The 22,846-nt window shown below is 42.5% G+C and overlaps 2 protein-coding genes across 4 annotated transcripts; both read left to right on the forward strand.

Annotated features, from left to right (window-relative positions):
- Positions 1-1,437: 1,437 nt before the first annotated feature.
- Positions 1,438-5,954, forward strand: LOC135585175 (cold-responsive protein kinase 1-like). Of its 3 annotated transcripts, none has more exons than XM_065100615.1 (7): positions 1,438-1,721; positions 3,527-3,663; positions 3,826-3,932; positions 4,013-4,223; positions 4,337-4,574; positions 4,813-4,963; positions 5,439-5,954. In XM_065100615.1, exons 2-7 carry the CDS (start codon positions 3,594-3,596, stop codon positions 5,838-5,840), a joined length of 1,179 nt encoding a protein of 392 aa, XP_064956687.1. In that variant the 5' UTR covers positions 1,438-1,721; positions 3,527-3,593; the 3' UTR covers positions 5,841-5,954. The 3 variants fall into 3 exon arrangements, with proteins under 3 accessions (XP_064956687.1, XP_064956686.1, XP_064956688.1); XM_065100614.1 differs by having other exon boundaries at positions 1,439-1,721; positions 3,817-3,932; XM_065100616.1 differs by having other exon boundaries at positions 1,439-1,721; positions 3,817-3,932; positions 5,475-5,954.
- Positions 5,955-19,461: 13,507 nt separating this feature from the next.
- LOC103979031 (probable alpha-glucosidase Os06g0675700) lies at positions 19,462-22,714 on the forward strand. The gene is made up of 5 exons (XM_009395034.3): positions 19,462-19,841; positions 19,909-20,579; positions 20,657-20,887; positions 20,952-21,592; positions 21,666-22,714. The coding sequence occupies exons 1-5, from the start codon at positions 19,594-19,596 to the stop codon at positions 22,530-22,532; spliced, it is 2,658 nt and encodes an 885-aa protein (XP_009393309.2). The 5' UTR covers positions 19,462-19,593; the 3' UTR covers positions 22,533-22,714.
- The last annotated feature ends 132 nt before the right edge of the window (positions 22,715-22,846 follow it).

Consider the following 22,846-nt stretch of genomic DNA (forward strand, 5'->3'; position numbering starts at 1 on the left):
TCACGTCTTTTGACTTGATCGTCGGAGGGGTCGGGTCGAGCTTTCCGACCTGACCTTTATGCAGGTGCAGAGCTGAAGGTCCCCGCGGGACGCGCAAGCGAGGAGCTCTTGCCCAGAGGAAGCGGCCACCCCGTCCCGATCGGACCACCGCACCCGACCACCTCGACGGGCTCGAGGAACACCCCAAGAAGATTCTCATCGTCCGGATCCGAACCGAACCGCATCGGCCTCGAGACCACGGCTCAAGGCTGTTTCCCACAACAAAAAGGATAAATATAAAAATCTTGGCGTTGAAAATTCGTGATCCAAAGCGCCGTTAGAAGAGACTTTCGGCTATCTAAATCGTGACTCTTGTCGATGCACTATTCGCTGATTTGTCGTCACGTCACCGCAGGCCGTAATCGAACAGTGCGAGCGGATCGGCCCATCATCGTCGTCGTAAGTGGTGACGTACGACTCGAGTCATGATCTGGCACGCGAGAGGCGGAGCCGCATGTGCGCGACGCGATCCTGAGGGCCACGTGAGTGCTCGAGTCATGATCTGGCAGGCGAGAAGCGGGAGCGGCATGCACACATCTAAAAGCAATGCCGCGATGCCGCAGGCGGGACCCACGTGGACGACCAGATGAGAAGAGTCCCCTCCTCCCTGGCTGGTGACTCGGTCCCGATGACGGGATTGGACAATACCGTAATCGAGGGCTTCTACGTCCCTCGACCGTACGACTCGTCGTACTAAGCTCGTGTACTTATACCTCTACAAACCAACCACTTAGATATCTCTAGAGATCGCTTGTAGTGATTGAACGAAGCCTGAATTATGTGCATGGTCGTAATGCAAGCGCTCGTGCGCATGAATTCTTAGTTTCCTATACATAAAGGGAACTAAATTGCAAGGATTTAGACCGTGGAAGATAGATTCCACGCGACTAGTAATTAACTAATGCTCTCTTAGAACGATGCAAATGGCAATGGATTTCACGTGATCAAAACTCGGCCAGCATTGGCGAGTCATATTAGTTACGAGGAAAAATAGAAAGGAAGCTTCACTTAGCGGTGTCCAGTCGCGACTAAAGTCGGGGCACGGAGAATGTTTCCACCCAGGGTTGGTAGTATCCGTTGAACAGTACGCGTTTGATCCGATCATTGACTATTTCCCGGACGCATACACCGTGATTCGTCTCGCCCAGCCAATCCGATGTTGACCGTAGACGCGCCACCTATGCATCCTGGTCAAGTCAAACGCCATGCGGATCGTGGTGACGCTCTCGTTTAATCCCTTACCCAATGGCGAGGGTCCGTTCCACACGGATCGAGCCCGGTTTTGGAGACCAATTCGGAGAGACTCGAACCGGACGGTTCAGATGGAGTCAAACGTCCGACTCGGTCAACCGACTTGGAGGCCTTCCATGGAGAGAAGTCAAATATAAGCTCCCATTTCTTCTCTCTCTCGCTCGCTGCACATCAACCCTTCTCGCCTGACGGCAGCAGTTCCCTCCCTTGCGCGCCGCCTCGCTCCGCCCCCTGACCAGGCGACTCCGGTAGCAACACGCTGTGTTTGTCTGTGGGCAATTGAGCCGGCGTTGCTTGCTTGCTTGCTCGATCTGTCTCCTCTTGTCGACAGTGTTAAGGAGGAGCGGGTGGGACGATTGCTTATCGACGGGCAACCCTGATTTGTGCAGTTCCTCCGGTGATAGATCAATCGGGTGTCTTTGACTTTGGAGGTGACTGCCGCTCCTGGGTTTCTTATTTCGGATTAAAGACTCTGTTTTTCTCTTGTTCGCTACAAATAAAAATTGGTTTTCCGGAGCACAACTGCTTGTTATGACGAATGAATTCTGGTTATGTTTGGAATTAGATCTTTTTTTTTTACAGTACTTTTGGTGTCAGAAACCATTGGATTTGGATTGATTGTTATGACCATAACTGGGTTTTGTTCTTCGCGAAATGTATGCATCTAATCAATATAGTTGCCAATAAAAGGTGATGCTTGATGTTTCCGTCAGATGGCTGGTTAATAATGGTGATAATATGTGGCTTCTGGGACCTTTTAGATGCTGGTCATCAAGTTTTGCCTCATTTCTGTAGTTTTGCGTTTTTCCTTTCTTGCCTTTCAAGAAATCCTGGTAATGTTTTTAGTGATTCAGTTTATTAGTATAAGTTGATTATTGTCCATTGTGGCTTTAGCCTCCTTTGGCTATGGGGAATTGGGTCAAACAGACAAGAAAAGGAAGAAGGCGAAGTCTCTGGTTTGGCCATCATACTGAAGAGGGCAACTGGAGATATCTGCTTTTTCTCACCTCTTCTTACTCTCTCTAAATTGTTTCCAAATTGGAGAGAAGATAATTCATCCTCGATTCTATTCATTCTTATGCAAACTTTCCTGTCTTTCTTGCATCCAAATAAATATAGATGCTTCCTATATCTCTTCTCTCATTTCTTTTTTCTGTCCTTCAGCAAGTACACTCAATCTAATCTTTTTAATAGCCCTGAGTCGTATCATCATGAGCGCTAAAGGGTTATAATTAGATTAACAGAAAAGGAGGTGGGTACAAATGCTTAAAGCCAAAAACAGTGATAACTAACTAACATGGTTTGAGCCTTTCCAATGAAGATTTAGCAAAGGCCTGCAAAGCTAAGGGATCTAAATTGCTTGTGCTAGAGGGAATTAGTGCATTCTACATTTCGAGAACAATTGCAGAAGATTTATGAAGGTTTCTTGATGAAGCCTGTTGGTATCGAAATTTCAGTCATCATTAACTCGAGGTTACGAGCGTCTTGTTTGTCGCAATGGTAGAATCATAGACATGACTAATTTTAGCTTCAGAGTGAAAATTTGTTTCTGTGGGATCTTTTCCAACTGAAATTTCAGTGATTGCTGGTCTTTATTCTGATGCAATCCAGAAGTTGAATTCTTCTTGAGCATATACTTTCAACATGTTTGATTGGTTGAAATGATATCTTTCATGTGGCGATAGTTAATTGGTCTAGTGACTTGAGAAAGATAAGGTGCATTTTCTTTAGGTGGCCAAATAAGGTTACTTCGGTTATACTGAGACTGGAATTCTAGTAATTGCACGATGAAACTTAACATGAATTCCAAAAAGTGAAACAACATTTTCCATTTGAAGTTTATGTTTGAACCTCCAGTGCACTAATGAGTAATGACTATGCAAAAACCAGAAGTTGGTCACTTGTTTAGGGTCTCCTCACCAGTCTTTTACAAACAAAGAGCTATTTTGTCACACATATACATGATACATCCACAATTCCTTGAAAAACCCTTATTTTGCTACTTCATCATTTCATCTCAGCCACATAGTATGAATCATAACCCACAAACATTCAGAACTCTGCGAATTTTGATTTGAACCTCTATGCTGTCAATAATTGTTCAGCTTATAACCTCTGGTAACTGATAGGAGGAGGAGTTTTAGTGTGTTGTCTAATTGAACGAGCTTGCTTCTGCATTCATTTTGTCTTAAGTTCATGATTGTATATTAATCCTTTCAAGTCTCTACCTTTGCAGGGAACTTTTCGTTCATATTACCCGACATTCAACACAGAGGAAAATCTGATAGTTTATTCAGTCAGTGATGACTTGTTTCTCTTGCATATTCAGAAAGAGAAAAACTTCACATCGGCAACACGATCAACCCAGTGAAGGTAGACATGCCTTTTGGTGGTTTATTGTGATTTAACTTTTTTCTTTGCCTTCTCATCGAACATGGCGTATTTTATTAATTTTCGTATTTTATGCCAAAACTCCATTCCACCTTTAGTTCAAGCTTTTGATAACTTTGTTGTATTACTATTTAGACATTCCAGGAATTGAAGTTGCTAAAATCTACACTTACAAGGAATTGAAAAATGCAACCGATGATTTTAGTCCTGCTAACAAAGTTGGAGAGGGAGGTTTTGGTTCTGTGTACAAGGTTAGCTTGCATAGATCTCATAGTTGGTAAATGCTATTAAGTCTAGAAACATTCCTCTTTATATCTGTTTTTGCATACAGGGAAGGCTTAGAGATGGAAAATTTGTTGCTATAAAGGTGCTCTCCTCTGAGTCAAAACAAGGAGCACGGGAATTTCTGACTGAAATCACTGTGATCTCTGGTATCATCCATGAGAATCTTGTCAAGCTGTATGGTTGTTGCGTAGAAGGAACTCACAGAATACTTGTCTACAACTATTGCGAGAATAATAGCCTTGCACAAACACTCCTCGGTACCATATTTCTTTCTCATGCTTCTCATTTAGTATTCTTGTGTACTCGATAGCAACCAGGTTCTCTAATAAATTGAACACGTCAAAACGTTCTTGTTGTTGCCTTATTTCAGGTTCCAGGCATAGTAGCATTCAGCTCGACTGGAGAACACGAGTCAAAATATGTGTTGGTGTTGCTCGTGGACTTGCATTCCTTCATGAAGAAGTCCGACCGCATGTAGTTCATAGGGATATTAAAGCAAGCAATATTCTTCTTGATAAGGACCTCACACCCAAAATTTCTGACTTTGGTTTAGCGAAGCTTCTGCCAGCTAATATGACTCATGTCAGTACCAGAGTTGCTGGAACAATGTGAGTTCCGTTGCCTTTTCTGAACTTCCTATTATCTGGTTTTCATCATAAAACACATTTTATATGGAGCTTATGGCTGTTTTCTTCTGCAATCCACTAACTTCCAGATCTAGAAATTGCAACTGTCCCTGCAAATAGTTTTGCTGCTTGCAATACAAAATCCTGTTTCCGTGTCATCTCGCTTATGATATTACTGGCTTTTGTTTCTTTTCAAAACATTAAGTCTCTTTCTTTGCAGAGGGTACTTAGCACCTGAGTATGCGGTTCGAGGACAAGTGACAAGGAAGTCAGATGTTTACAGCTATGGTGTTCTTCTACTAGAAATAGTTAGTGGCAGATGTAACACCAACACAAGGCTACCTTATGAAGATCAATTTCTTCTGGAGAGGGTAAGCAAAATACTCCCCAGTCGCAAACTAAATGTTGACTATATTACATAAATAGTAGGTATGTTATTGTATATTTAAGCATTATTTGTTGTTGAAAATAATACTTTTTATTTTTGTGCAACAAGAGAGTTCCGAGTGTCTTGTTCTGGGAGTGTAGGAGTTCAACCCTTTCTTTTTGCCTCTTTAGTTCTTTAATGCTTCAATCCTGTATCTAGTTTACTAAAGCAATCTGCTTTTAACAACATACAGAGAAAGAAATAAAATAAATCATCTCTGCTATGTAAAATTGTTTCAATTTACTACACATAATAAAATGGTTTGACATCATCATAATAATCTGCTGTATGTATTTGTACGTAAGCATAAAATAAGGAGATTAACTTCAAACTAGATATATAAGACAGCAAGAAACCATCATCAAATAGGTAGTTTTTATATGTCTTTTTAATAAAGTGTGGTTTATGTAACTGTACAGTCCCCAGGCATCACGAGTGGACTTCTCATCTTGCAGACGTGGGGTCTTTACGAATGTGGCAAGCTGGCGAATATCATAGACAATTCTTTGACAGATGACTTGGATGTTGAAGAGGCATGTAAGTTCTTGAAGATTGGACTCTTGTGCACACAGGACACCATGAAGCTTAGGCCCTCAATGTCCAATGTCGTCAAGATGTTGACCGGCAAAAAGGATGTGGACTCAGAGATCACTAAGCCTGGTATAATCGATGACTTCATGGAACTTAAGATTAGAAGCAAGAATAAGGCTGATCCAATGAGTAGCTCAGGCATATCTCCTGCTCTAGAGAAATCACCCTCGTCATCAGAGAACACTACGTATGCATCCATGACCTTCACATCAATATCTGAGCGGGACTGAAAACCAGTGAATGTAAAAAGGAAAAAGAAAATTTTCAAGGTACATAGTCATGTAGAGTCGATGTAATTCCCTCAATTTTTTTTCAAGGAAAATCGGTTTGATTCTTGATTTTGCGTCTTGTAGATTCTAGATTCTGTAGATATCCATATGACTTATGATCAAAACAGAACTTGAGTCATTTCGAAGTTTAAAAGAACAAAGTTAGAATTGTTTGATTGATCCAGCCAGCAAATTGAAAGATATTCCATGTTTAACTGAAATTCAATACGAATGTTGAATCGGCTCTCTAGGATACACATACTCTCAAGTAGAGAGTTTTAAGAATTGGCTATTAGAAATTTCCCATCTATAGGCATGATGGAAGTACATCAGTTGGGGAAAAATATTCTTTCTGTTTGTGTATCTATATTTTGAAGTCATATGTATAACTTTCTCTCAAATGGGTTTTGTACAAGATGTTTACACACCCTTGTCAGTTGATTCTGACATTTTTATTATTACCTTCTCTTTGTTTATAGGGAAGAGAGGATCAAACACAAGCTATACAGCTCTACATTGAGTTTTTTTAAGCATTGTCATGTCCCCACTGCTTTCTTCCCTAATGTTTCCTCTGCCAGTGTCTTAACAGTTCTTGATGGTAATTACTGGAAAGTTGTGCTACTGACTGAAGACAGAAAAGCAGTTCCTTAGTGTTTCATGAGAAGGATGGTATAGAAACATGAACAAGCAGGTCTTTGAATGTTTTACTTGCAGGTGTTGACTGATATGGTGTTGAGAACTGGATGTGTATAATAAACATCCTGGTGTAGTAGCTGATTAGTTTCAAAAGCATACCTGAGCTAGATCTATTCCAAAAGGTGCTTTTGCTGTTGTCCTTTTCCCACCCTGGGTGTGCAGGTAGGTTCCTTTCTCTCAAAATTGCCCAACTTGCAAGGTGATCAGAGGGCTGGAAGTCCCTTTACCTTTAAACTGCTTTGGTATTGTGTCCATCCAATTAAAATCACTTGTGATGGCCCTTTCTGACTCGGGTCACCGACCAAGCCAGTTTGGTTCTCTCACCTGAGGGTGGCATCCATTGTTCCCTGTGTGTGTCAGGATTTCAAGCTCCTCTATTTGTCAAGAGAATTCTCTGTGCTTGTGCTTTATCTACAGTGTTGGCTTCTGTTGGGTTGGGACTCGGAAATAGCTCAGTGTCCAGATTCAGGTGGTCCCAAAAACTGAGGTTGAAGGTCATAAGTTGTTTGTTAACTAAGAGAGAGAGAGAGAGAGAGAGAGAGAGAGAGAGTTTGCTTGACTCAAAATCCTATTAGACTTGGCATCCAGCACAGGCCTTGGGCACAACAACATACTGCATGGACGTGCTTTATAGATTTGTCCAGGCGATAAACCATGGCACAGTGACGTCCAGTGACAAGTTTACAGCATGCTGTTGAGGAGGAGCTTTTTGTTCCTTGGCAGTCGAAGCATGTTGGTGGTAGCCATGTTGGGTACAGGAGAAGGGGAATAAACCCATGCCCAGTGTGCACTCGGCGTTCCTCGTCGAGCCAACCCAACACTCGCTGAATGAATCCTATTCTTTTTGTCCTATTTGCATCAGTCATTTATATCCTATACACCACACTAACACGAAGCTGGAATTGCATGTAAAGGTGGACGAGAATGGCAGATACAATATTCATTCAGATCACATGCCTACCTTCGTTTTAATACGTACACCCACTGACACAAGGCTTGTGTATTTGGCCAAGTACATGGAATTCCACCTGCTGGATTCGCACTGTGCCAGTAGATTTCAGGTGCTTTGAGATGCGCGCCTGGAGTGGCGAAAGGACATGATGAACAGCATGGATGTGCTCTCTGGTATCTGTCATCCCTCAGTGGAGTTGAACTGCTGCCACCTTTCTTTCACTTCCCTGCCTGCTTTACTTCTCAGTTTGCACTGTATGAAAGCTCACTCTAAGCAAGATCAGGAAGAGGAAGAGGGGAGAGATTAGTCCAGAACTTTCTTTTATATGTATATATATCTATATATATTACAAGTTCCTGTACAGAGAGAGAGAGAGAGAGAGAGAGAGAGATGATGATGGTGTGTGTATATTATAAACATAAACATGCATTGGGGAGAGGGAAGTGGGGGCAGGGTGAGTTCCAGGGAGGGAGGGATGGGGAGTTCTGATGGGCTTCTTTCCCTGGTCTTGAAAATTCCTTTTGGATGACACACAAAGCTGCTCAGTCCTCGGTAGGCTAGAAAGCTGACAACCCACCGAGCCAAGACACTTGGGCTCTTCTTCTTGCTCGCACTGTCACAGACAACAGCAAGGCAAAAGGTATGGCGCCATGCACCACCCAACCTAAATTTAATGGACATGCTGTGGATTCCTCAGCACCTCTCCTTCCGGTGGACCCGACGTTGCTAGAGAAGCTATCACACTCTTATCAGAAAAACCCTCCATGGAAGTGTTGCAGAGAAGGTGACATGCATGCTTCCAACCAAGCACTCGATGCATCAAAAACTATTGGACTTGTAGGGCAGGAAGCTTAAGTTCTTGCTTCGTTTCAACATCTTTTCGAGAATTTAAATGCTGCGCATGTGTTTGTGTGTGTTGATATTATTGATCACAAGACATAAAACACTGAGGTTTATTGATTAGTTTTTCTTTGAGATGTCAGATCTCGTCGTAAGGAGCCGCATGAGAGAGAAAGAGAGAGAGTGAGTGATAGATGTTAGACAAATGTTGTCGACACAAACCATGAGCATACAAATACATATATAGAATAATCAAAGACAAAGCATAAGAATTTCTATGTAAGAGAGCACTGAATCATCTGCACAAGTTCGAGACAGAAACAACGAGTGTGGAGAGCAGTTTACCCTAACAAAGTTGTCAGAGAGGCAAAAAAATGGGTATGTATCTTTTAAGTGATCATGCGAGAGAAGAAGATGGTCACTCATACATTGTAGCAGTTGAGAGTGTTTGAGATTGCATATGAGAGAGAAATGAACACCCAATTAGTCCCATCCAAATATTGCAAAGGAGCTGACACACATCTGAACCCTAGAGAATCTCAGCAGAGAGAGAATGATGTGCATTTGTACACAACTATAAGCATCACAATGTCAATTTGAAGATAGCAGAAACCAACATACGATGGTAACAGGATCAAGAAATAATGCTCCAGCTACTGCAAACCATCAAGAACAGTATCTTTGCCATTTATTTATGGATATCAAGAGATGAAAGAATCATAAAACTTTGCCATAGAACAACAACACGTTAGCCTGTAACACAGGTTGAATGTATAGGCAAACATATGATGATGATGATGATGATGACGATCTTACTGTGATGATACACAAGCTGGATCCATGTTCATGTCGTAGAATCTTCGGTCTCATCCACATATATATCAATGCAAAAGCTATATTCCACTTCTGTATCACTGGTGATTTGTAGTAATAAACAAAACACCACGAGGAAATTGGGTGGTCATCATAAAAATATCGCTCACAAGTAAAGGAATCAAATAAAAGACAAAGGATCATAGTTATCTGAAACCTCTCTCTCTCTCTCTCTCTCTCTCTCTCTCTCTCTCTCTCCCACAAGAGTTTGGACACAGGCCCCTTGATTCCTGCAAAACAATGAAACGACCGTCAAGATCAAACTCAAGATATATGATCATATGCGTAGCTCCATGTCCATCTCTTACTATTCCGAGCACCACATACATAAAATGACCGCTAGATCACAAGAGAGAGCGAGAGAGAGAGAGAGAGGTCATGCTTGGCTCCTTGCACGCCACCCACAGTAGCCAATCACTCGATGGGTTGGTCTATATGTGTGGCATACAGGGAGCCAGGCACAACCCATTTCACCTGTATTCTCCCCACCATCACCTCTGGTTCTCTATTGGGAAGCAGGAAACTCACTCCCTTACCCGGAGGTAAGGGAGTGAAAAGGGCCACTTCACATCTCTTCCTCTCTTGACGATTGAGCTCCACAAGACTCTCTTCCATGGAGAAAAAGAAAGGCCACTTGATCTACAAACCCTTACAAGATCTAGTTCCTGAAGAGTGAGAGAGAGAGAGAGAGAGAGAGGTAAAGGGAAAGAGAAGTGATGAGAAGCCAAGGTTAGAGTTGTAGAGGATTTATAGCCCCCTTGGAGGAGAGGATTTCCTTTCTCAAAAGTAAACAACACAGGCATTAATATATTACGCAAAGGAGCCACTTTTGATGGTGCAAGCACACCACCCACTCAACTGGAAAACCCCATCCCAGCTCCCCAGACGTAGCAAACCCTAGCAGTGCCTTCTTAGCTTGCTTCTCCCCGGACGGACCTTGAAGTGGGATTGAGTTGGGACGGAGATGGAGGGGAGAAAGTGTGAAAGGGTAGCTATAATTCCCAGCTTGCAGGGCCTGAGAGCAAACAAGTAAAGCCTGCTGGCTTTCCTCACTCCCCTCTGAGGGATATTTCTTTTTCTTTCTCTTCTTCTGAACTGGGTTTGTCTGGAGCACTTGGATTAACTTCAGATTCTTGCAGCCAACCTCAGCCTACCAATCAGGAAAAAGATAGCATTCTTTACTTTTTTATGTTTTATTTATACTTTCTGCATTTTCTTGTTCATACATTTTTCTTTAATATTTAGTATTCATGTATTTGTACTCACCAAAGCTTTCATCAGACAATACTGTTGACAGATCTAAGCAGAGTACAATCCTTTTGGTATGATTAGAAAAGTGGATTACAGGTACTAATTGGTCATACAACTTCATTTCTTGCATTTGCTCAGTTCATGAGTGTAGCTACCCTTGTGTTGAATTCTGATATATTTGAACAGTGGCATTGACAAGTTTGGAAAGATTAAAACCATACACCTTCCGAAAGTATTTACAAAAATTGAAATTTATTTTCATTTTTTTTTTTAAATTTCCTTTCTCATCTTTGCTTGATATTATTATTATTTTTTTAAGTGACCTTCAGGTAGTAGTCAAAATACAACTTCATTGTCTCCATAAAATTATGTAAAATTTGGTAGGTAGTCAGGCATCATTAACTAAGATCTTCCATCATAGTAAAGCTTTTCCTATTGGAGACATCATAGTAAAGCTCTCCCTTGTCGAGAAATATCTCAATATTTCATACAAAGGTATATTATAAATGAAGATCTATGCTATGCTAATATATATAAGAAGAGGGACACATTTAAAGAAGAATGATTTTAATGTATACATAACTATATATTAGTGAGAACATCAGAAGGTTAAAAGAACAGAAAGGGACCCCCAATTGAAATGGATCACTAGGTCTATTGCTGCATACATAGTAGTGTTATTTGCATGATCATGTTTGTTGTGGTCCAGTGTGATGTTCTCCCACTCATTATCTCATTTATATCATGCAAATTGTGTCCACATACAAGGCAGAGCCTATCAACATTCCATATTGATCCCTTCATTGCACAGAAGATAACTGAAGTTGAACTGCTAGCTCTTGTTATTAGTACTTATGTAACATCATGTAACAATGAGAAACAAAGTCTTATGTTTGTTTTAGTTTTGTGTTGTCTATGCTCCTCACTCCACATTCAATCAAGCATATGACACTATATATATATATATATATATATATATATATATATATATATATATATATATATATATATATATATATATATATATATATATATATATATATATATATATATATAATCAATTTAATATATATATCATTCGAAAGGTATTGACTAGCTTAGCTGATTAAGGATTTGATTCGATGACTAATAAAATAGATGGCACTGAAACTACAAAATCAACATCGGTCGGTCGCGTGTAATTTAAAGAATGATTAGATGGATATGTTTCAAAGGAGAATTATTCCTTTCCACTAGTTTAAGAATACACTGTGAATCATCCAAAAAATATGTTATGTATAATAGCATATACAATTTTATCTATAATACACTGTCAACATATACAATTTGATCTTTATACATATATATAGATGTTGTTTTGTAGTTAAGAGTCCATATCGAAAAGGAATAATACTTTTGTTATACTAAGAGTCATCCTCAAGATATAAAATACCCTATTTCTACCTTAAAAAGGGAAGATCAACAAGATGAAAGAACCAAGTGTTGGATGATAATTGATGACACCTCAGTGTAATCGAATTATAAAGACTAATTTATATTGCACCTTGGGAATATTTTCAGACTCTTGTATGCAGCATTAATGTTCCTGTTTCCTAAAAGAAATTAAATTAATGACCATAGCAGGGTTTCTATTCCCTTATCATATCGATGTTTGCATTGCAATGGTCAACTTGCTAGATTATGACGAGTCACCTAATTCTTGTCCCCTGTCTGCATTGCTAAAATTAATATCATAGAAATGATCCGAAATAGCTTTATTCGAGTTTCAATTCAACAACGAGTGAGTGATTAAGATAAACCTTAAAAGACAATGCTCAACAGAAATTATTTGTTACTCTCGATTGTAGAATCCTTAGATAATAAGAAATTTAAGCATTTGTGCATGAAGAAAAAAAAAATCTTTAAAATATAATTTAATTATTACATAAATAGTGAGTATTTATAGAGCAATTTTTTTTATAAAAAAAATATCGATGGATGTTCGTATCGAATCACGTAAATTCGACTCTTTTGATAGATTTTTGAATGTATGTAGACCTAAATCATGCAAAGACAAATCGATTGTTACGGAGGATCATATGTACAAAGATCATATATATATATATATATATATACTTGTTGAATCATGGAGAAAATTAGGAAGGTATCATCACACACAACATGAAGTGGGTTATCCATGCAATTATCGTTGTTGTTATGATAGCCTGAGACAAATTTATAGGGTAGAAAATTAGCATGGTAGAAACCGGAAGACAAATTCCAGTGAGAAATAATACTTGATTAATATGACAGTCAATTGAAACTGGCAAACCGAAGCAGCTTTATCTGAGTGCTATTATCTGTAGCCAGTGACAGCTAGGAGTTGTCTTCTCCACTTTTAGATTGCCAAATCCACTGACTCATCTACCTTTGCTCCTCTCGCAACGTAGTAATGTTGACTCGTAATGTTTGTCTCGATCGCAAGAAGCCATCGGCATCTCACTATCGACACCCTAACCACTGATCACGGAGACGATGGCATGCACGGTTGGGTTCATCAGAAGAGAAAAGGAATCTATTATTTGCCCTAAACAAGTTGGGTCGGAAGGAAGCTTTTGGAAAGCAGTTTTGTTCCTTCTACTTGGACGTCTTTGAAGGTCATGGCGAGTGAGCTCGGATATTCTTCTACGTGCGCGTTGTGTTGCTGCTGCCATAGGCTTGCCTTTTTGCGAGGGTCGTCCAAAGCGGCTTCACTAAAGCTTGGTAGAGCTTTCATGAGACAGCCATCGGAGCTCCCCCGTGATGTTTGACCAAAAAAGATGGGGAAGACAACAAGCACAGGACATCATGTTGGGACGACGACGACGACTCCTTCGACGCTTGCAAGAAATCACAACTGTTCCTGCTGATGTTGTGGTGCACCGACTGGTCATGATTCATGCCGCAAATTATTAGCACTAAATACGTAAAAGATATATATATATATATATATATATATATATATATATATATATATATATTATTACATTAAACAGTACACTAGACATTCAAATATGAATTTGAACTTGAGATCTATTACTTGTGTAATAATATATTAATCATTAAATATGTGCATAGAATATTGGATATATATTGGAATACGACTTGCACTCATTAATCGTTATGTTTGGACCAAATGCTTGATAGAAAATAAGATTTCCTCAACTTGATAGAAGATAAGATTTTTCCAACTATATGAGGAAATCTCTCTATTTATTCTGTTGAGGGAAATCCTTCCTCCGTATAAATAGGAGAGGGAACATGTTAATATATTCAAGCTAAAGCTATTTCATTTCTACAATAAAACTTGTTCAATTACTGTTATTATCTTCTATTATTATTTTTATCACTATCAAAATTACTATTTATTTATCGAAAAAATAGATAATAAATTCAGTATATTAAATAAATAATAGATGCTTTGTTCATCAAAGCTCAATCGATTTGAGTAAATTTTATGAAATTGACTAAATAGCAAGCGCGATGATTAGCTTCTCTAACTATAGAGTGACCATCGAATCAAATAAAATTTCATAGAAGCTAGCTTAATTAATTTCTCCACTAATGGCATGATTAGCTACGATGGACACATCTTAATTATGATGACCATTGCTCTCTCTCTCTCTCTCTCTCTCTCTCCATCTAAATGCTACTTTTTCTCAAAAGGTGTAAGCATGTCTCCTTAGCTTTTGTCCCATGACCGACCACAAAAACTTCTCCCTTTGGATTTATTCTCGTGTACAATGGAAAGCCCCGACAATGAGAATTCGTGAGATTGGGAAAAAGTTACTTTGGGTGTAATAAATCTATTGCATGGGGGGGAGTAGTTGACACATCTTTTGTGGACTTTGTATACATACATACATCATATATCATTATGGCCTTTGGAATGGGGAGGAGCACATATCTTTGTCTAGTGATGTTGTTTCAAAGGTAGGCTCACTTCTTCTTTTTTTACTTTGTACCTCATGTCTCCACGCTTCATTGGGCATGTCTTGGAAGTCAAGATGATGATGCTCTCTTTGGTTAAGCGAGACCATGGGCAACATGTGTCACCACATAGGATATATGGAATGTAGCATGTAAACAAAGGGTTAAGACTAGTGGTTTGTATGTTAGAATTCTCAGCTTTTATGTGTAGTTAAGCTACGAATCACATTATTGAAGTGTGTTCACATCTTGCTATTGTACAAGATAACATTTTAGTTTACAGGAATGTAAGGAATTTTACTTTTTCAAATAAATATTTTCGTTCCGGATGAACATATTTATTTGTGTTCCCATGCATTTTCTATCACTCTGTAACTTAAGTTATGAGCAGGTAAGATGTTTAAAGGACCATCGTAGATAAAAGATAAAGAGTAGAAGAACATAATTTTTAGTACGAACATTTCATTCTATTGGGATGTTTCAATGAATCGAGTTTAGTGGAATTTTGAGAATTTTGTTAAGATCCTAATTTATTTCACAAATAAGAATTGTACTAACTCGAGCAATGATAGTGATATTTTCAAACTTTGTAGGAAGAAATGTGTCTGGAACAATAGGCCCACAAAAACGTCATTGGTAACCATTGTCACAGTTTTATTTATTATATACAATATATCATATGAGATGGGGCTAGTTATATATTATTTTTTATATTTGAATTCTATTAGCATCATGAAGACGGGGAGACCCAATTGCCCTACCACCAAGATGCTCAATGTCGTCGTCGCCCAATTACCAATGTTGGCGATGAGAGTGCCTAGAACTTGGGTGGTGATAGACTGGGCATCGTAAAGAGCATGGGGCCAAATCCACCTACATCGTTGTAAATCCAACCCAAGAGCCAAGTGATGAAGAATGAGAGCTGAGAGCTTTTATAATAATTTGATACCATGCATCCGCTTCCATAATAGTACGAGCAGGCCACCTAGAAGATGACGAAGACGACGAGCTCTAACAACAAGGTGACAAGCCATGGGAGTGGCATTACATAAGGGGACAAGAGGACAAAAGCTAAGATGAGGAGGAAGACTGCTTGACTATTAATCCATGTCTCAGTCCCAAGCCAATCATAGGCGATAAGTGCATGAAGGAGGATGACATGGGTGTCATGGATGTTGAAAGTGGCATGGGTGAGGATCGAGAATGGGATGTCATAGCGAGTGCTGGATGCACAACTACGAGGAGGGGCTCGAGGAGGATAACCTTAGTGGTGACAATGACCACACCCTGAGCATCCTAGTAGCGTTCGCTCTCGTTACACCAGGAGTCAAGCGAGACAACGATGATACCCTGAACATCTCGGTGGTGGTCGCTCTCACTACGTTAGAAGCCAAGCAGGATGACAACCATGACTTGAGTATCTCGACAACATAACGAGAGGTGGACTAAGTGGCAGAGCAACTAGGCCATGCCACTAGAAATAGAAGAGATATTGAAATTACCTTTTTACCAATCACTTTTGCATCGATCTAGCACGTGATGTCATGTATTGTGTTTTCTGTCAATATAACCAATGATATTAAGACAAATGAGGTTATTTGTTTTACTTTCAAAATTATAGATATTTAAATGTAAATTTTTTAAGTACAATATCGTCATGCTAATATGGTTAGAATATAAAAGTAATATGTAAGTAGCCCACGTCACAAAATTGCTTATACATGTATTATTTGGAAAGCAAATCATTTATTAAAATTATATGTTATATTAATATTTTAAATATTTATTATAATGGTACAAAAACTAAATGTATTTTTTTTGTAATGACAATAATGATGTTTTCCAAACAAGAGTGGGCCGGCCCAAGAGACACTGTAAGAACATATTAATGGGCTTCACCAAGCCCAGATCGAAGTCATCACAGCCCTACCGAAAGCCACACTCCGTCACCCATCATTTGAATCCTTCTCTAACTCGATCTAAAGGGACTGCGAACCGAAGCCGAGTTTTGGACCAACTTGGAATCATGGTTGGTCAAAGCCGACCCAACTCAGGTTAGAGATGACGTGTCCTCTCTCATATGGACCCCACATGCCGGGTTTTGTATGGGTAAGATGAGAAATTTCTGATAATAAAATCCACCATCACATGCGTATGTATATCTAAAAATTGAAAGAAAATAGATAAAATGAAGTCACGTGGAACACGTGAAAAAAGAAATGAGTACTCATGTTGATTGTAAATGGAGATTACGAAGTCGAGAAGCATCCCTTCCAATTTTTTAAAGAATAGTTCATTGGATGGATGTTTGTAATTGTTGTCGAGGAGGGATTGTCGCTTGCTATCATGGAGGGAATTGGAAAGCTCGTCGATGATAGATGTGCCGAATCACAAAAGACCTCCATCTTGGAAACAATTTGACTTATTCAGTGATATTTTTGTGGTATTAACTATGTTAGAATGATTTGTGATATGGATGGTAATTACGATAAGACTCGGTCGACGTCAGCCGAGTCTCATGCCTCGATCGGCGCGACTGCACTCGGTCAACTGAACCGGAACACTGGCCGAGGCGCATTAACACCTACTTAGGCTCGGTTCTACACGCCACGTCAACCCCCATGTCAGACGCTATAAGCCTGTCTTCTGCAGGCGGGCACATCAAACAGCAGTAAGCTTCCCTATAAATACCCTCTCGTTCATCAGAGAAAGGGGGGAGACAAACATTTCTCCTTCTGAAACCCCCTCCACATCCTCTGCTAATTTGATCGTCGGAGGGGTCGGGTCAAGCCTCCCGACCCGACCTTTGTGCAAGTGCGGAGCCGAGGGTCCTCGCCGCCCGCGCGGACGTCGAGCCCCCGCCCGAAGGAGACGGCGACCCCGTCCCGATCAGACCATCGCACCGGACCGACCCCGCGGGCTCGAGGCACGCCCCGGAGAGATCCCCGACGTCCGGACCCGAACCGAGTCGCGTCGACCCCGAGGCCAATGCTCTCAAAGTTGCTTACCGCAACAATTTGTATAGGTGATATGGTAGATTTTAGTTATCATACATGTTAGAGACTATGAACCTAACTCGAGTCCAATTTTTAAGTATATATTTGGTGTTAGTTTATTAGTGGGTTTGACGAAGGATCATATACACTACGTCAAAGATGTTAGTTTGATGAATGAAATTAACTCTTTTCATTCAATATTGAAAACTTCCGATGCAATTTCGATATTTAGATGCCTCTTTAATGATTCAAGGGTCATTGCTATTTAATCAACCTTCATATTGTCATAATATTTGTAAAAATGTTTGCTAACTTGAATCAATAAACTTAGACGTCATAGAGAGTGTAGATTATTATACCCTTAACCATGGGTAGCTCCTGCAATCACCTTTGTGGCACCCCCACAGAAAGTTATTTCTAATATTGCTATTGACTCCATATTGATTTTACCAAAGGTCGCTCGAGAAATGCCTTCCTCTTGCGAGTCGCAAAAAAAGAAAATAAGTTGCCTTGATGAAAATTGAAAATACATTATGCTGCAAAGTTATTTACACCATAAAGAAACAAAAATTTGAAGTGTACAAGCACCTCGAAGACATGAAAAGAAAAATCAAGTAGGGAAAAGAGGATGTGGCATCCAAACCCTAACTGTGATAATCGTAACTTATGAATGCCTCCACAACCATATAATGATTGATGATTCCATATAACTATTCTACGATTTAACCCACCAATTAACTCCAAATAATTACTAGGACTATATATATATATATATATATATATATATATATATATATAACCTCAAATATACGACTTTTGTTGGGTATGTTTCAAGATCCGAACCCCATGAATTGAGATAAATTTATGATAGACTTAAATATTAGATCCTGATGGGGATAATAATTACGATAAGACTTGGGCTGACATCAGTTGCCTCAGATGACGTCTCACGCCTCGATCGACCCGATAGCACCTGGTCAAACGCACCAGAACGTCGACCGAGACACATTAACTTCCTGCTCAGGCCCAATCCTTCACGCCACGCCAACACCGCTGTCAGATGCTACCAAGAGTACGATCCCGCTCCCTGCCAGCGAGCGCGTCGGGCAACGGTAACCTTCCCTATAAATACCCTTGCGTTCAGTAGGGAAGAAGAAGAGAAGAGGAGGAGGAGAAGAGAAAAAAGCACCACTTAGCTAAAGAATTCCTCTGTCGCTATCTTCTAACTTGATCGTCGGAGGGGTCGAGTCAAGCTTCCCGACCCGACCTGCATGTAGGAACGGAGCACCTCCCACTGCGCGTCCAAGCGAGGAGCCCCTCCCGGAGGAAACTGTGACTCTGTCCCGATCAGACCACCGCATCAGATCGACCCCGCAGACTCGAAGGCCGTCCCGGAAAGATCCTCCGTCATCCGAACCCGAACCGCGGACCCGAACCGAGCCACGTCAGAGGCCACGGCTTAAGGTTGTTTCCCACAACAGATCCTTACTAGACGTGACAGATAAACTAGCAAAAACCAATTGAACCGAAATTAGGTAGCTGATCACTTCAATGCCTACCTTACACGGTGGTTAATTTTATCTCCTCGGATATGGAGAGGTACGTATATACCTTTTATTACGGCTAATTTTATCTCCTCGGATATGGGGAAGCACGTATACCAAACTTACACCTTAGACTTTGCAGCAGCTTTACTTCTTTCCTGATGAGATTTGACTTTTGGATGCAGAATTGTTGCTGCTGTCAAACAATTCCCGAAACCGTCGGTGTGATCATCGTCATCACCTTATCCGCCTCGAAGTTGCACATGAGATTCCCAATGTGCTGCTGCTGCATCAATCCCCTCTGCATCGATGCTCTCAATCATGCATCGTTACTGTTACCAATGTAGCGTTGGTTATGTCGTCTCTGTCGCGGCATCACGGCGTGCGTGGAACAACACTTACCTGTGGATCATTACAAACGACCCCCGTCCTTTTCGATCGAGACATGAGGGGAATCTGCCCTCCCATGGATGATCGGTCCACCCTTATCTGTCGCTCAAGACGACATAACGTGCAACCACCTCAGGCGTGTTTTCTCCTCCCCGTCACCCACCAATCTCAAATAAAGCATCACCGTCTCGTGGTCTTCAGCTCATCCCTCCGCCAGTGATCATATGTGGACGATGACAATCTTCCCCTCTGCTAATCCCTCCTCTGTCTTCTTCCTCCTCCTCTTGCATCTCTGTCTGCTTCTGGGATTCGGTTCTCCCGCTGCTTCGCAAGAGCAACAAGTCGGATATGGATACGATCTGCGGTCCGTCGGCGTCGCCCCTTCCGGGAAGACGTTGACCGCCGAGCTCGGACTCATACGCAGCACGTCGGTCTACGGCCCTGACATCCAAAACATCAGCCTCTTCGCAAGGTGTGTATGTGTGCGCTAAGCTTAGTTTACCGAGACTATAGATGCTGACCGGGAGATCTACGTGCAGCTTTGAGACCAAGAATCGGCTACGAGTCCGAATCACCGACTCCCATCACCGGCGATGGGAGGTTCCTCAGCGCATCATCCCTCGGCAATCGCCGCCACCAATGCTCCAAGGCCGCCACGATCAGCTCCAAGCCCATGTCATCTCCATGAAAGACTCCGACCTCGAGTTCACCCTCCATCCAACATCCCCTGTCACGTTTACGGTCTCCCGCCGCTCCACCGGCGACGTCCTCTTCCGCACGCTCCCAACGCTCGTCTTCAAAGATCGCTACTTGGAGATCTCGTCGTCGCTGCCGGCCGACAGAGCATCGCTGTACGGACTCGGGGAGCACACCAAGAGGACGTTCAAGCTAGTCCCGGATGACACGTTGACGATGTGGAACGCAGACATCCCAGCGGCGATCCTCGACCAGAATCTGTACGGGTCTCACCCCTTCTACATCGACGTGAGGTCGTCATCCAACACGACCAGTCCGCCGGGGATCACCCACGGAGTGCTCCTCCTCAATAGCAACGGGATGGACGTCATATACGGAGGATCCTACATCACCTACAAAGTGATCGGAGGAGTCCTCGACTTCTATTTCTTCGCCGGGCCGTCGCCATTGTCAGTCATGGACCAGTACACCGAGCTCGTCGGCCGACCCGCCCCCATGCCGTATTGGTCCTTCGGTCAGTACACAGCACACACCCATGCTCGAGCTGTCCGACGTGATCCGGGATTTAGATGCCTACCTCTTTGGATGCAGGATTCCACCAGTGCCGATACGGGTATAAGAACGTGTCGGAGCTGGAATACGTGGTTGCAGGCTACGCAAATGCCACCATACCTCTTGATGTAATGTGGACCGACATCGATCACATGGATGGCTTCAAGGACTTCACGCTCGATCCGATCAACTTCCCGGCGGACAGGATGAAGAGGTTTGTCAACCGGCTTCACAGGAACGGGCAGAAGTATGTGGTCATCTTGGATCCAGGTTAGGTCCTGCAGCAACTAGACTCTGTCCCCTGTTCGGCTCTGAAACGATGGAAACGTTGTAGGTATCAGTGTCAACAGCACCTATGGCACATTCCTGAGGGGGATGAAGCAAGGTGTCTTCTTGAGGAGAGGGCAGGAGTACTACCTTGGTAGTGTGTGGCCCGGACCGGTCTACTTCCCGGACTTCCTGAACCCTGCCGCCGCAGATTTCTGGGCCCGGGAGATCGCCACTTTCCGGCAGACGCTTCCGGTCGACGGCCTGTGGATTGACATGAACGAGATATCTAACTTCATAACCTCTCCGCCGGTGAACTCGATAGATGAGCCTTCGTATAGCGTCAACAATGCCGGTGTTCGACGACCGATCAACAACAAGACGGTGCCGGCGTCTGCAGTTCACTTTGGGAATGTAACAGAGTACGATGCGCATAACCTTTATGGCCTCCTGGAATCCAGGGCGACTCATGATGGACTGATCAAGACTACGGGGAAGAGGCCGTTCGTGCTCAGCCGGTCGACCTTCGTCGGTTCGGGGAAGTACGCAGCACATTGGACCGGGGACAACGCCGCGAAATGGGACGATCTTGGGTATTCCATACCATCGATCCTCAACTCTGGCATCTTCGGGATCCCGATGGTCGGAGCTGACATCTGCGGGTTCGGCGACGACACCACCGAGGAGCTCTGCAGCCGGTGGATTCAGGTGCGCTGTAACTTGTTCGCCTGCCGATGGATCGTACGAAGACTGACCGAAACCTTTCTCGTGTTGCATGAAGCTGGGCGCGTTCTATCCGTTCGCAAGAGACCACTCGGACATCCACTCCATTCACCAAGAGCTCTACATTTGGGACTCCGTCGCCCGCTCCGCGCGGAAGGCGCTCGGCCTCCGCTACCGCCTTCTTCCTCACATCTACACCTTGATGTACGAGGCACACGTGAGGGGAGCACCCATAGCGCGACCGCTCTTCTTCTCGTTCCCTGAAGACACGACGACATACGGCATCAGCACACAGTTCCTGATGGGGGCAGGGGTGATGGTCTCCCCGGTACTGAAGCCGAACGCGATCACCGTCGACGCCTACTTCCCAAAAGGCAGATGGTACAACCTGTTCGACTACTTACGGTGGGTAAGCAGCAAGAACGGGGAGTACGTGACGCTCGATGCGCCGGCGGACACCATCAACGTCCATGTCAGGGGAGGGAACATCGTGGTGATGCAAGGCCAGGCGCTCACGACCCGGCGGGCGAGGCAGAACCCGTTCGAGCTCCTCGTGGCGCTCGACGAGGCGGGGAGTGCAAGCGGGGAGGTGTTCGTGGACGACGGGGAGGCGGTGGAGATGGGAGGGGCGGCGAGCGAGTGGAGTTTGGTGAGGTTTAGGAACCGGATGGAAGGGAAGAAGAATCTGCGGCTCAATTCGGAAGTGGTCAACGGCACATATGCTATGAAGCACAGGCTGGTCATAAGGAAGGTGGTTATAGTGGGATTGCAGCTAAAACCGACATCGCATCTGAATGCGACGGGACTCGGCGGTAATGTGAGCATCGGACGACAAATTAGAGACGGGTCGAGTGTCGTACAAATAGAGGGGGTTTCCCAGCTCATGGGTAAGGAGTTTGGGCTGAGGCTGGAGATCAATGACTAGGAGATATGAGAATAGGAAGGGAGAACAAAACCACGAATAAGTCTCTACTTCTTTTCGAGGAATTGAGATATGAACTTTCATGAGCCTATTGGAAGAACAGTGTTTTCCATGCACCTGACAAGGTTAGGTTAGGTTGAAATATTTGCAGCGAACCAAAAGCAAAACATGAGCCCTTCTTTTAATTAGTAGTCATTCATTCGACAGGTTGTGGATGAAACAGACCCTCCTCCTTTTTTGAACTTCTTTTATGCACTATACATACACATACATAATCAAACAATGTAACACTTCATGATCAATTGCAGCAATGTTTC

Source organism: Musa acuminata, chromosome BXJ2-3 (assembly GCF_036884655.1).
Source record: "Musa acuminata AAA Group cultivar baxijiao chromosome BXJ2-3, Cavendish_Baxijiao_AAA, whole genome shotgun sequence".
Taxonomy (NCBI): Eukaryota; Viridiplantae; Streptophyta; class Magnoliopsida; order Zingiberales; family Musaceae; genus Musa; species Musa acuminata.

What these genes read in the sequence shown, in the direction of transcription:
- LOC135585175 (XM_065100614.1), top strand. Translation starts at nt 3,594, where the DNA reads ATGACTTGTTTCTCTTGCATATTCAGAAAGAGAAAAACTTCACATCGG. An exon ending in ACACGATCAACCCAGTGAAG is followed by an intron (nt 3,664 to 3,816) that starts GTAGACATGCCT and finishes ATTACTATTTAG; the next exon opens with ACATTCCAGGAATTGAAGTT. An exon ending in ATCAATTTCTTCTGGAGAGG is followed by an intron (nt 4,964 to 5,438) that starts GTAAGCAAAATA and finishes GTAACTGTACAG; the next exon opens with TCCCCAGGCATCACGAGTGG.
- LOC103979031 (XM_009395034.3), top strand. Translation starts at nt 19,594, where the DNA reads ATGTGGACGATGACAATCTTCCCCTCTGCTAATCCCTCCTCTGTCTTC. An exon ending in CATGCCGTATTGGTCCTTCG is followed by an intron (nt 20,580 to 20,656) that starts GTCAGTACACAG and finishes CTTTGGATGCAG; the next exon opens with GATTCCACCAGTGCCGATAC. An exon ending in TCTGCAGCCGGTGGATTCAG is followed by an intron (nt 21,593 to 21,665) that starts GTGCGCTGTAAC and finishes TGTTGCATGAAG; the next exon opens with CTGGGCGCGTTCTATCCGTT.